This window comes from Tyto alba, unplaced genomic scaffold (genome assembly GCF_018691265.1).
Source record: "Tyto alba isolate M040663 unplaced genomic scaffold, T.alba_DEE_v4.0 Super-Scaffold_18, whole genome shotgun sequence".
In the NCBI taxonomy this organism is placed as follows: domain Eukaryota; kingdom Metazoa; phylum Chordata; class Aves; order Strigiformes; family Tytonidae; genus Tyto; species Tyto alba.
The window spans coordinates 7448169-7462319 of record NW_024881280.1 but is presented as its reverse complement, the minus strand read 5'-3'; the positions used below and the strand labels follow the sequence as shown (position 1 = coordinate 7462319).

General features: G+C 42.2%; 1 protein-coding gene across 2 annotated transcripts in view; it reads left to right on the top strand.

The window, feature by feature from the left end:
- INO80 (INO80 complex ATPase subunit) overlaps positions 1-9009 on the top strand; it is a 70701-nt gene extending 61692 nt beyond the window's left edge. For both annotated transcript variants that reach the window (XM_042791022.1, XM_032990086.2), the window contains exons 30-36: positions 833-991; positions 2333-2435; positions 3003-3091; positions 3900-4055; positions 5129-5288; positions 6105-6323; positions 6949-9009. In XM_042791022.1, the coding sequence (XP_042646956.1) occupies positions 833-991; positions 2333-2435; positions 3003-3091; positions 3900-4055; positions 5129-5288; positions 6105-6323; positions 6949-7166 (1104 nt within the window). In that variant the 3' untranslated portion in view covers positions 7167-9009. The remainder of the gene's footprint in view (positions 1-832; positions 992-2332; positions 2436-3002; positions 3092-3899; positions 4056-5128; positions 5289-6104; positions 6324-6948) is intronic.
- The last annotated feature ends 5142 nt before the right edge of the window (positions 9010-14151 follow it).

Sequence of the window (14151 nt, the reverse complement as noted above, 5' to 3'; positions counted from 1 at the left end):
TGCATGCAGATTTGACCCCAAGACAGACTGTAATCCTTGGCCACACAAAACCAAAATTCTCTGAATCAAAAATATTATGTAATTTTTCTTTAAATAACCCATCATATCTTGCTGTCACTTAAAAGAAGAAAGCAAGTATCTGTAGGATTTTCAGGGTTGAAAAGTTCTCTTCATTGAAGTTGCTTCAACAGAGGAAATAAATGGATGGAAGCACCGTCATGCTTCTGCAGGCTCCTTGCATGAGAGTTTTTAGTTCTGTGGTTTTGTAACTTCTTGAATACTTTGCTGTCTAAAATTTTTTCCAATGTTTTTGTTTTGTATGCGTACTATAAATACTGTTAGAAAGATAGGGTGATATGAATGTAATGTGACATCTCAGTTTTTTGCAATAAAAGTACTGGAAGTGTCAGACTAAACTAGACTTAATCCAGATTTGAAATAAAAAAAAAAAGCTTGGAGTAATACTGCTCATGTGAAATTCTAATTTGATGGGCTTTTCCTTCTTAAGGGAAATAACACTAAAGTGGGTTTGTGATGTTGTTAGCCTATAATTAATTACATGACAGTGATTTAATGTGACAAACTTGGGAATTTTGTGCCTCTGAAGCAGATTTGTTGAAGAAAATACTAAAGACGTTCTGTGGAAGTTGAAACATGGAGTGTCAATTAGTTTGAAACTCATCTGAAATGTAATAGGAAAGACTTCATAGGACTGGGCAAAGCCAGGTTAATACGGTCTGCAGTGGGGCAGTAGTTTTTGTTTGTTTAATCACCAGCTGCTCTAAATGTATGGTTTTATTTTAATCCTTTCTGGTCCGGTGTTCTTTTGCAGGTAATTTTCTATGACAGTGATTGGAACCCAACAGTAGACCAGCAAGCCATGGACCGGGCACACAGGCTGGGTCAAACCAAACAAGTCACTGTGTACCGGTTGATATGTAAAGGCACCATTGAGGAGCGCATCTTACAAAGGGCTAAGGAGAAGAGTGAGGTAGGAATAAAGAAATCACCTGGAACAAGAAGTTACAAAAACAGTATCAGAAAACACATATCAAAATGAGTAAAGAAACAGAAAAAGTACCTGCAGGGAGATGGAAGAGAAGCCGAAAAGGAATGTTCAAATAAACAAATCTGTGTCTCTAATACAGCAGCATTACAGCTGCATTATATGAACTAGGAAGAAGCTAATTATTTACACTATGACTTCATGAAAACTATTTCGTAGGATGCAGTGAAACTACTCAGGTTTCTTTAAGACTAGAGCTTCTGTCTTTGCTGTGTCAGGGCTACTGATTCCTCTCATGTTACACTTACATCACAGCTGAATTTTTTTTTTTTAAAGAAATTTGGAAGTTAATCAAGTGAAAATTATTTGAGGTGTGAGGGTGGCCAGAACTCTTAAGTGTCCTGCAGCATCAAGCAGTAAGTGTATTAGAACCTTTAAACCTTGTGACATTTTATTGGCAAGAAAAAATTAAGCAGATTCACTTTCTTTGGTAGCCGTAGGCATACTACATACCACATTCAGATGTGTTGTGTATTCAGGCTTTCTTTTAGCTTTTTTCTTAATTAGTTGCTGATCATGGTGCTGCAGCAACTGAAGCATCTCCAGCTGAATGCATTCTTGTTTCCCTTGTTGAAACTTACCCATTTTCTGTAGGATACCCCACTAGAGTCACCTGTTATCAACCTGAAAATAAAGTGTGGTCTTTTTGCTAGTAATCCAGAACATCAGAATTGGCTTATGCTAAAGCTTGTACTCTATTCCTAAGTTACAACTCTTCTGTGTTAGTTTTTGTTTGTTTGTTTGTTTTTTAATATAGTTGCAGTAATAGAGGTTGAGTGAATTGCTTAAACTGAGACACTGACTCCATACAGAGATTTAGTTTTCAGTCAAGGAGACTAAAAACGTTGTACCCGCACTTTAAGAATGTGATCTGTATGGTCCTCTGTGCAGATTACTTGAAAAATTGGACTGGTATTTTATACTTGACAGGAATACCATTGTATTTTTTTTTTTGTTCAGTAGTATATTTAACACTGTTATCATTTGTTGTGTGTTACATGGTGCTTTAGAAGAAGTGTAGCTTTGCACAAGGGATGGTAATTTTCTGCTTTCTAGCTCAGTTGCTTTTCGTATTTCATACTCTTAATTATACACTTAATATATCTTCCCTGAAATTTTGCTACTAACTTTGGTATGGTAGAGAAGTCGAGTGAATTCTGACTTACACAGATGCGCTGGCATCTTTTTTTGGCTGTCTGTCAGTGAATGGTTCATGGTTGCTTTGAGTAATTTCCCCTTTTTTCTCAATTGTTTTTTTCCTTCTAGATCCAACGAATGGTGATTTCAGGTGGCAATTTCAAGCCTGACACCTTGAAGCCAAAAGAGGTGGTCAGCCTTCTGCTGGATGATGAGGAACTAGAAAAGAAATGTATGTGAAATTTGTGTTGTAGCATTTTCCCCATCTTCCACTTCAGCTTATGAAATCTGTGTTTTTATCTCTACAAACACATGTATTGCTGATAACAACTTCTGTTTCCTGGCTCTTTTTGTATTGCCAATTCTTGTTAGTACAAGCTGGTTTCATATCCCTGCTGAGCTGAAAGATGAAGTTGTGCAAGAGAGAAATGATGATGTGATAAAGTTTTTATTGGCACTCACTCAGGATCATTACATTGTTCCTGAATGACAAAGTTTTGACAAGATTTATGTAGGTCATGACAAGAAAAGCATCAGTTAAAATGCTGTATTTCATCATACTTTTGAAGCTGTATTTAGAGGTGTATGCTTTTACATTGCTTGAAAGAATTTCACTGTGAGACTTTTGAGTAATTTGGATACAAATAGTTTTAAGATAGTGGTGTTTTCAACATGGTTTAGTTTTAATACAGCTGACTTTTCTTCACAGTTCTGTTAGAACTAGAATTTCTTGTAAGATTCACAAAAGGATATGAAATATCTTTCCAGTGGTGATAACTTTGTATTTCTTTTCTGACAGTGCGTCAGCGTCAAGAAGAGAAGCGACAGCAAGAAGAAACAAATCGTGTGAAGGAACGTAAACGTAAAAGGGAAAAATATGCTGAAAAGGTACTTTGAGGCAAAGAGGTTGCCTGTGTCAGTGATAGTTGGAAGAGCTTCAGGCTCACTATTATGCGGTGTGGAAACATTTTATGCAAAGGCAGTTTAATGAGTAAAGCCTTCTTCCCTTTACCATTGAACATCAACATGTGGCACTTCCTTACACAGGAGGAGGATACTGCAAAATATCACAGCTATCTGCATTTTATATCATTAGCAACTTAAAAAAAAAAAAGGGAAGTACTGCGTATCCAAACAACACTGTAGATCACCAGTAGTCTACAAGCAACAATTTGAGGACTTGTGCTTGAAAAAAAACAAATGGCATACAAAAGGGTGACTTAATCAAGATTTTGTTCTCCAAGGACAAAAAGGGAATGTAAATGAAGCACCAAACACAGATAAAACCCATGTAGCTATCTGGCTTCTGTGGTACAAGGGAAGATCAGTTTGTTTAAAAAGATCATTAAAACTAGTTTATAATTTTTGCGACAGGGACACTTTGCATTAATCAATTGGAATTTTGTGTAATGGTGAAGAATTTCAAGCTCACTCCAAAAGGTAATGGAAACCAAAGTAATTCTGTAAGAGTACTTCTCCATGATTCCAACTATTTTAGGAAGAAAAAATACCAAACCCCGCTTAAATCTAAAGAAGGAGCCTTTACTGTGCCCTTCAGAAACTTGTTTTGGGAAATTCTGGACGTTGCATTCCTTGAGTTATAATACTGCGTTAGATGTTGAGATTTTGGGTTGATTTTTCCCTTTCTTCTGTTGTATCGTCTTTCTCATTCCTGGTATTGTTTTATGTATTTCAGAAGAAGAAGGAAGATGAATTGGATGGGAAGAGAAAGAAGGAGGGCATGAACCTTGTGATCCCATTTGTTCCCTCAGCTGATAACTCCAACCTGTCTGCTGATGGGGATGACTCCTTCATTAGTGTGGACTCGGCCATGCCCAGCCCTTTCAGTGAGGTACAGCTCGCTGCTGCTTTAAACTATATACTATTTCAATTGTGGCCTTACGTCTTGTAGGAGTCTTGCTTTCCATTATCTTAGCTAGTGTAGAACTTCAAGTGTGTGGGGAGGTGAGGTGTCTTAAAAGTAAACCGTGGAAATGAAATAATTTACTGAAAGCATAACAGCTGTTAAACAAGCTGCCTTACAGCTCCTCATGTTGCTTGACTTCTCATTATTGCTCTCTACCTCACTTTCTTTCAGTGAGCTCATGCCCTGACTCTCCTCCTGGCCAGCCCCTGAAATTTTTCCATTCCTGCCTGCAGTCCCACTTACTTCCTTCCTACTTTATTTTCCCTTTTTCCTGCCTTTGTCATGCTCACATTTGTAATCGTGTGCCTTCTTCCATACCAATACCTTCCATAGCAAGAACAGTCTTTCTGCTCCTGAATCAAACAGTATCCCTCAAACGGCTGCTTGATGTTCAGTTTCTTTCTGCTAGTCTCATCTACATCTCCTTCTCTGCTTGCTTCTCATTCTGGATTAGCATGGGTTTTTTCCTCTGGAATTTAAATTGTAAACTCTTAGTGGCACACATCTTATTTTCCTTCATCTTTTTGTAAAGAATTGCACATTGATTTTGGCAGCAAATATATTTTGTTCTGTGCCATGTGGATTAAGCTTCCTATGTTGTATTGTTCCCTTGCTGACCAAGATTTTTATTAGGAGTAGTAATAGGTTAAGAATCCTATTGTTTTCTCTCATGCAGTTGAAGATGCACAGTTGAAGAGCCGTTTTCTTAAATCTGTGCTGAGACCATTAGTCTCCTGCTCCTTAACTTGACATCTATTTTCATTAATCGAAATCAAGCAGTTCCTGGAGGTCTTTACTGCAGCTCAGCATGTAAATAGAGGGTGTGGTGTGATTAGGCAGATCGTGTATCATGCTGCTAGTCTTGCAGAGAGAAAATGAGAGAGAACAGATCAAGTGCCAATTAATTGCTTGTGACTATATGTCTTTTAAAGATCTTACTATGTTTGTACCCTTCCCTAACATGAGAAGTGAATGGCTTTGTTCTCTGTCATGTTTAGATATCCATTAGCAGTGAATTACATATGGGCTCTATCCCCCCCGATGAGAGCAGCAGTGATATGCTTGTGATTGTGGATGATCCAGCTTCTTCAGCACCTCAGTCAAGGGCAACAAATTCTCCTGCTTCCATTACTGGCTCTGTTTCAGATACCATGAATGGTCAGTATTTTTGCTTTGACTTACTACTAATATTTATTAAAGATTGACTTTGTATAGCTAGGTGATATGTTGTCTGCATTTTAACCAGAGTATATAGATGGTTGGCAAGATTTGGGGGAAAAGATTGCCTTTTCATTGGGAAATTCCTTCTGATTTGAGAGGACATCTGTTTATAGTCTGTCATTCACCACGTGTTTCCTCTTTTCTGTGTTAGTTACTCTTAAAAAGTTTTGTCCTTTGTTGCTGTGATACAGAGGGCTTGCCTTCCGTTGTGTACACATTACCAAATTTCAGACAACCACGGAACTATTAATCTCTAAACTTTTCCTTGACTTTACTGTTGGGCTAATAGTCAGTTGTCTATTTCCAGTGTGTGATTGGAGCCACTGTAATTTTAAATAATGGCAAATGTTTTCAAATACCATAGTTTTCTACACTGGAATAAGTAAGAGCCATGGTTCTTGACAAGTTTCTTCAGAGATAGCACACGGAAGAAACTTCATATCTATCTTCAAGTAAGAAGATGCTTCATTCTGAAGTAGGACCTGGAATCCTCCGCCTATTTGTGGATTGGATTCGTAATAATAATGACAAGCAGTCGGAGTTAATAAGATTTAGTTAATGGAGAGTAAAGTTTTGCATACGTGATTTGTTTTCATGGAATCACTGCTTGCTAACACTGTCTGTATTAATGTAGGTTAAAAGTATCAGTTAATAGGGACAGCATTAATATAAATGATGGGTAGGTGTGACGCTCTGTTCGCTTGTGAGTCACCCGAAACGCTATAGCAGTTACTGTTTCAACATTCTGGTTAGGTGTTTCAATGCAAGATCCACCTCTCAGCGGCAGAGGCCAGTCAGGCCGAAGCCGGGGCCGTCCCAAAGGTTCAGGCGGCGGATCGAAAGGCGGCGCTGGGAAAGCCAGAAGCCGGAAGTCAATAGCGGGAAGCGCGGCCGCAATGGCAGGTGCCAAAGCCGGGGCGGCGGCAGCCTCGGCCGCCGCGTACGCGGCCTACGGGTACAACGTCTCGAAAGGTACGTGGGGAGGGGGAGGAGGCAGGCTGCCCAGCGCAGAGCCACCAGCGTGGCTCCGGGTGATTGCTGTCCACAGCCTGTCAAAAAACAGCTGAGAAGTGTCGTGGTGTTGGTATTGCTGGTCCATTATATTCTGAGATCCAGGCAGTACACAGTGTGGCGTGGTAGCGGTGGAGGGGGTGAGGGGTTAGCCAGGTTTACCACAGATGGCCTTGAGAGGCTAGTCCTGCAGAAGTCTCGTCTTGCCCTTTGAATTACCTCATACCGGATATTTTTCCTCGTGTTTTTTGTTTTGGTGTCCAGACAAATCGGATAGTGTTGTTTAAGCCCATGGGCATGGCTGTGGCATTCCTGCGCTGCGGTCATGTTGAAGTTACAGCATCAGGTCCCAAAATCTGCTAAACTGATGGTGATGGAGCTTCAGCTTTACGCCAGCTGAAGGTGGCCCAGGGTATAACTGCAAAATGTTTTGTATCTTAAGGACATCCCTCTTCATTAAACTCTCTTAAATCATATTGAACACAGGGTGCTCTTAGGGCTGATTGTTAGTACGTTGTTAGTTGTTGAAGAGACACGAGTGGAATAAGATGCTCACGTGGAATTTGATTCTCTTTTCCGTTACTAGGCATGTCTGCAAGTAGCCCTCTGCAAACAGCAATTATTCGGCCCTCTGGACTAGCAGATTTTGGACCTTCAAGCGCCTCTTCTCCCTTGAGCTCCCCTTTGAGCAAAGGAAACAGTGTTTGTGGGACTCCCAAAAGCTTAAACCTGACCAGCAGTCTCATATCGGAAACTCCAATTCGGAAGCAAAGCAAAGGTGCCCACACCTCAGGTGGTCGGTAGTAATTTTGAACCCCCAAAGCTTGTCTGAACTGCGTTGGCTTTCAGAGTAGACCACCCTGCCAGTTGAAGGCATGCAAACAAATGCCTTGTTACGGTCCAGCGTGTGTGTGAAAAGAAAATCAAAGCACAATGGGAGTGGGTGGTTTATGTGAGCACTTTGATTATGTGTATTCCAAAAAACTATCTTTGCAGACACTGCGAGAAGGAGGGAAGGGAGTCTGGGGTGACTGGGAGAGCGTCAGCTTGTGTTTTATTGACGCATCTGACAGAGGTTCCCCAAAAAAATCCAGCTACTCCATGCAATATCCTGCAGCTGTGTGTGCTTGAAGTCACACCAATATACTTTCTCTCTTGTAGCTTGAGGTGGAACCCAGCGTTTGTTTTATCCTATGAAATCAGTATCTGAGCCCCAGGAGTATCCTGTAGAGTCACAAGACATTTCCGTGCTGGCAGCTGGTCAGTGTACATGCTGGGGTAGTTGGGGGCTAAGCTGAAGATGATGCATGATCAAAAACACCCAATCTTGGCTTCTTCTGGCATGGGCCTCTGGGTTCTTTAAAGGTTTAAAATGCAAAAGCAGGTGCCTCAGGTGTTTTCCAGGGAATGGCCTCTTTTCAGCACCATTTGTCAGGAAGAGGTTCCGAGCGGCAGGACAGAATGCTGGCAGGCCTAGTGAGAGCAGCAGCTCTGCTTCTGCTTCATGCAGGGAAAGAAACCACGAGCCAGTGGTCTGGTTTGGACTTCAGAGTTCTCATCAGCACGAACACTCGCCATGTTCAGAATGATTTATCTCCCTTTTGAGGTGTGCAGGACTCTTAGAAGCGTAGAAACAAAGTCAGGCTGCAATTTGTACAAATCACAAGAGGAGGGAAAGTTGAAGTGCCGCGGAAGAGTTTGCTGCTGCTCCTCTCACTGTGCCATAGCAGAGCGCGGTTCTGCAGCTTGCCGTGCTGCGAGGGGAGCAACGAAAAACAGTCCTGAGAGGGAGAGAACTGTGCCATTCCCCCTTCCAGCCAAATCCTGGGGAAAAAAAAAAAAAAAAAAAAAAAAAAAAAAAATCTCGTATCCCAGCCATCCGCTGACTGTTCTTCCAGTGTGTTTTCCCTTCACCCTTGTGGTCATGGCACACCCTCGCTTGGCTGAGCTCACCGCGGCGTGCGGGTGCCGGGACCCCTGTCCCGTGAGGCTGCTCGGGGGCAGCACTGCCGGTGCCCATCTGTCTTCTCATGCCCTGGTTGCTCCTTCCCCGTTCTCGATGCACAAACCCCACCCCCCGTAACCCCTCGCTTTGCCGTGAGCGTTGTCTGCATTGCACTGAGATTTAGGTGTGGGGCAGTTCTTCTGTCTGACACGTCGAATGAAAAGGCTGTTCTGCCGGGGCACTTTCATCCCTTGAGAGAAGCAAGTTGAGTTGCAGGTCTGGGCTGTGACAGCAGAAGATGACTTTTTTTTATTATTATAATTTTTTTCCAACCCCAAATCCTTTGCCTGGCGTCCTACAGTGTGGAGCGAGTGCTTCCTGTTGGCTCTGCCTCTAATTTGCACACCTGAAAATAGCAGAACTGAGCTTAGTTAGATTGATTTTTAAACAGATTTGCAGGGGATAATTGAGGGGGAAGTGGTGTTTAATTAACTCATGAAGACTTCCCCCTTCCCCTCCTATTCACATGTATATATGATATTTAGAGGGAATCAGACAAATGCCAAGCCTTTTTTTCTCTTTGAATGTGCTGTCTATTTTTATAACTGAACTTGTACATATGTATAAAGAGAGACACATCTTTCTTTTACTAACTGGAGAAGAAAATCTTAAATAAAATGGAGTGAGATAATTTTATGTAAATCAGTGTCTTTGTGTTTTTTATGCATATAGCTGTATGAATGAGAGGATTAGGGAAGAGAGCATGGAGAGTGCGCATCTGGAAATGCATCTAGAGACATATGCTGCTCAGTGTAATGCTCTAGAGCGTCTACACTCTTCTGAATATCACGTTTGTAACCTTTTTCAGTTACAGCTCCACCCTTATGGCATGTCTGTATTCACTGACTATCTCGTAATCTGTTTTGGAGTAAGTATGCAGGAGTTCACAAGAAAACAGAAGCAAGTATAATATGTGTAACTACATACTACCTGAATTATGATCGTTGAATTCAGTACAGTTGATTGTTTTGGGACGTCATACTCTACTGTTTTTTCTTTCCACACCCCGCCCCCCCCCCCCCCCCCCCCCCCCCCTTTTTTTTTTTATTTTTTTCAATGGGAGTTGAAAGGACTTTTTTATGTGCGGTCTTGATTTTCAAACTGCTAGACAGTTGTATCAATTTGTAATCCAAAGTGGAGAGGAAAAAAAATAAATTGTAACTTGAAAAGATTACACAAATGTAATATGTACTGTTGCATGCTATACTTTTGGAAGATTAAATATTGATATTTTTAAAACTGGTAATATAAAAATATGAAGTCATTTAATCTTCAAAAGAAATACCAGATGACATCACAGGTTGTGGCAAAAGTATCGATAGCCTCTCTGCTTGCAAAACCTTGTGTCAGGCTAACAAATTCAGGAGGATCTAATGTAGCAGTGAAGTAAATGAACTGCTAGAACATATCCAGTTCAATTTCTGTAAAAAGTTAAATTTAAACAGATGCATTCTTTGTATTATGCATCATAGAATAACTGAGCTGCTGTGATACTAAGCAAGGAATTAGGAGGAATTCATGTGACGGCTGGTCTACTCAAATTTCTTGATTTGGGAAAGGAAGTAGTGCTAGAAAGACAAAGACTGGGAATTTTTTTAAGGAGCTGGAGGTAGTTTTGTGGTCAACACTGTGGGGAACACTTCTGTGAAGTGAGTAAAATGGACACGCACACTGAAGCTTTGTTCTTTGAGGTTTCAGTCTGAGCATCTTTTCACTCCAGCTGTGTGTTGCGCACTTGTCTTGTGGATTAATGGCAGAGGAAGTCACTTTCCTTCGAGGGATTAAGGTATTTGCTAGTGGCAGAAAACAAATATTGAATGAACTGAGTTTGTGTTTTAAGCTGTAATGGTGTAATAGATGTCAGTGTGTTTTGGGGGATGTTGGGAATGCTGTGTATTCCTCGTGCTGTCTGTTAGCATTTTACTCACTAATTACTACAAAACTCTTTAAATACAGTTCACTGATTAATACTACTGTTGAAGATGTTTAAAGGTGATCATTTTCTTAGGTCATCTGAGAAGTTAGGACTAAAAAGTGCTGTCATGTCCCACCCTCACACACATTTTTGTAGTTCAGCCTGCAAGGGATGTCTAGTTCAGCAGGGTCCCTAGGACACCCATTCTGCCCACTGCCACACGCAGTCGACAAAGTCTTACCAAGCAGTGACAAAACTAAATCTTACAGTTAAAGACTGAAAACTGCAACTGTAATATTCCTTTGGAAGAGAGTAAGGGTAATCGAAACCATTATGTTCTCTAAAAAAAATATATTGCAGGGCAGTCAGAGCCAGGAGAAAGGGATTTGCTGAATTTAACCCTTAAGCATGTGGACAGGCCGTGCCAGCCAGGCCACCGATAAAATGCAACCTGATGAACCCCAGTGCAGTTCACCTTCCATCTTCTCTCTGGATGTGGTTAATCGTCAGCACCCTTGAGGATGTCAAAACCAAGCAAAAGAGCTGGGGAAAAAAAAATGAGCCAAATGATGCATGAAAGAAGCGAGAGAAAAACTTCTCCTTGCTCACCACAGACAGGTTGTGAAAGCCACCATGTAGGGTTATTATGCTATAAAAATAGAGCACTCTGGCATCTCGACTCCTCTTCAAAATCACGTGTATCAGATGGACAGGGACCCGCATCGCACTGTCCTCAGAAATCATTCTGTCTCAGAAATCATTCTGTTAAGCTGTACAGTCACTGTGCGGTCCCTTCCACACAAGCTTCCCACTCCTTAAAACTGGTTCGGTTTCTTGGCTTCATGGTGTCTTCAGAATTCTTTCAACTTCTGCTTTTAATTATTTTGTGATAAATTGGAGTCCACTTCATCCAAATCAGGGGGAGATTAATTAGCCCTCAAGCCATTTTCTATCATGGGTCAATTCTGTTCTCTTCGTTTAGCCACTAGATCACCTCTTCCTATTCTGCAGAGAGATAAACAGGTTACTGCAGGAGGGCTTTCACCTAGAACTGCTTTAATTCTTAACTTTGGGATATTAATACTGCACAGTCCAAATGTAGTGTTACTTCTGTGCCTTCCCCCGTTTCTGTTGCATGCTTTCCCCACCACCATGTATCTGCTCTTTGCTGTCTCCTGTTCCGTTTGTGGAAAGCCGCCTGCCTGCCTAGAGCTGTATCTTGCTTTATTCCCATATTCCCGAAGTATTTCCTTCAGCAGGATTTCCCAGTGGGGGAGGCACACAAAGCTCAGTGGGAAAAGCTCTGTGCAGAAGGGACGGGGATCTGCACTGCTTTGATTGTAGCTCAGGACCAGCCGAGTTGCAGCTGGGAGGAGGAGGAGCACGACCGATAAAATCACTTGGGGGCAGGATGTGGGTCAGTGTAATTTGGGAAATGCTGCCCTGTGACCGCTGCGCTGCCAGTCCTGATCTCTGACTCTCCGTGAAGCTGGCCTGCTCCTGCTCCCAGATACACTGTAGGAGCCTGTAGGCTCCTCAGCCTCTCAGTTCTGCCTCCAACTTTCCTTTCCTGTTGACTGTGCAGTCTGAAACACACACTGTAACTCTGCGGGAGCCGTACAGGCCCGTCCTGCACCCCCCTTCCTGCTCAAGAAGGGACGGTGATGCGCTGCCTGCTGTCCTTTGGAAATTTCTGCTCCAGCGGCCGGAAAAACAATTTTCAGCTCGCTATCCAAAGGGATGCTGCTTGTGCATGAAGTGTAACTGAGACCTACATGCACCAAAATAAAGGCAACCACATTATATGCTCCTAGGTGTAAGCACAAACTGAATTGTGGAGAATTTTTTTTTTATTTGCAGCCTGTCCCCGGTGCGTAGCAGTGAATGAGAGAGGGGAAGGGGCGGTTCATCCTTTCTCTCAGGAGCATCATTACTGGGATGATACAGATGGCCCAGCTCTCAGATTCAACCAGCAGGTCTGTATTGTGAACAAGTCTTTTTTGTAGCACTCAGAATAGCATTTGCTCCTCTGAGAAGCCTGCAACAAACGCCTTATGAAACAGAGGAAGGTATGATAAGATGAGTTGGGTTTCTTCCAGCTTCACCCTCCTCTTAGCTCCTGCCTCTTCCCTCAGGAAAGTGAAGTTACTCCAAAGCTAATGGGTCTTCCTGGCATTTTGTACCAAACCCTATTTACATGGTGTTCTTCTAGGGGCGTGTGAGGGAATTTGTTTGCATCTCGAGCATGAGGAAGTGTTTCAGTACTCAGGTATGAAACAATGACTCCTTCCTTCCTTAGCTGATGACCATCACTGATAGAATGAGGTAGGGGAGGAAAACACTGAAACACCACTTTCATGCTTCTTGAGTTTCCCTGTGGACTGTCTCTTCCTTTTTTGACAGTATTGCTGGTTTGTGTCAAGCCTGCCGTACTCAACAGGAGCCGATGTGAGCTTCCAGGCAGCCAGGGATTAGTGTCCCTTGTCACCTCTGTGACACTGGTTTGCAAGCACCTGTTTTTTTCCTCCCTGCTCCTTAGCCTTACCCAGCTCTTCTCAAGACCCAGGTGTTGTCTTCAGGGCTTTCAGTTGGCAGGAGAAGCGTTTCCATTTAAAGGTGTTAATTTTTAAATGCATGACCCTCATAGCCTTGCATCTCAGTGTTATGAGAACTGTGAATTAAGACAAAGCTAAGCATATGTGTAGTTTGTGCACACTGTTGCCCTGAATAAACCTTCACCATCTTTTTCAAAACCAAGAAAAACTGTTACTGTTGCTCTGAGGTTAGAACCTATTTGGAAATCTCCTACTGGTTGGGACAGAAAACTGATGTGTAGGATCAGACTATTAAAGTTATGTAAATGTTCTTGTAACAAGTGTTATTATGTAAATGTTCTTGAAACTAGTGGCTTTATTCTCAAGGTGTATTTATCAAATGCTATCCTACTAGGAGAAGCAATTCCTGTTTATCTCACCTCTCAGCTATTCTTGTAGTTCCTCTGATGTATCCCTGCATCTTAACTTCCCAGCTGGGCCTTCCTCTGGGAAGGAATAAATCACATGTGGGAGCCCTCTCTCCATACCGTGCTAACATGTCACCTGGCTTTCACATGGCTGTCTTTCATGTTTCTTTTAAATTCTGGTGTTCCATTTTCCCCTGATGTTATGGTAGAGTTTAAATGTAGACATTCTCGTTTGTATTCAGGCTAGTGAATGCATTTCAGAATTTTACAGTTACTGTGCAGGCAAGGGGTTTTATGATGCTTGCTCTGCAACGCTGTTCCTGAATAACTCCCCTCCTAGGTAGGCTCTTTGCAGAGGAAGAACATTTGTGTTAACTGGGAACAATTATTCTCTAATTCACATCATCCTTTATTCAAGTAACTTTTCTCCATAGACAAGCCTGAACTTGTATCAGTCGCTCTAAAACCCACCCAGCTGCCTCACAGAAGTGTCTTCGAAGCAGTCGCCCCCGGTAGCCCCCATCCTCCCCGCAGTCAGCCTTAACTGGCTGTTTCACTCCGCCTAGAGAAAGCTGCTGGGGTTCTGGGTTTTGTTTTTGTTTTTTTTCGAGAATGGAAGAGTTGGCAAATTTCACACATAGTTGGCTGAATGTTGCTTTTTTTTTTTTATTATTTTTTTTTTTTTTTAAACTACATTAAGCGTGTGGCGTGTGACTGCAATTAGCTACGTGCTGATCAGCGGAGTGAGCCTGCTGCTGCCCCGTAAGTGCAATGGCACGTGGCCGGACACGCCCGTGAATGAGGCTCCCTCACCTGTGACGAAGCTCCAGGGTTTTCCCTTGCAAGCCGAGGAAGCAGAAGGGATGTTCAAACTACATGAACTTAGAGAGAGGCTTGAAAACAAACA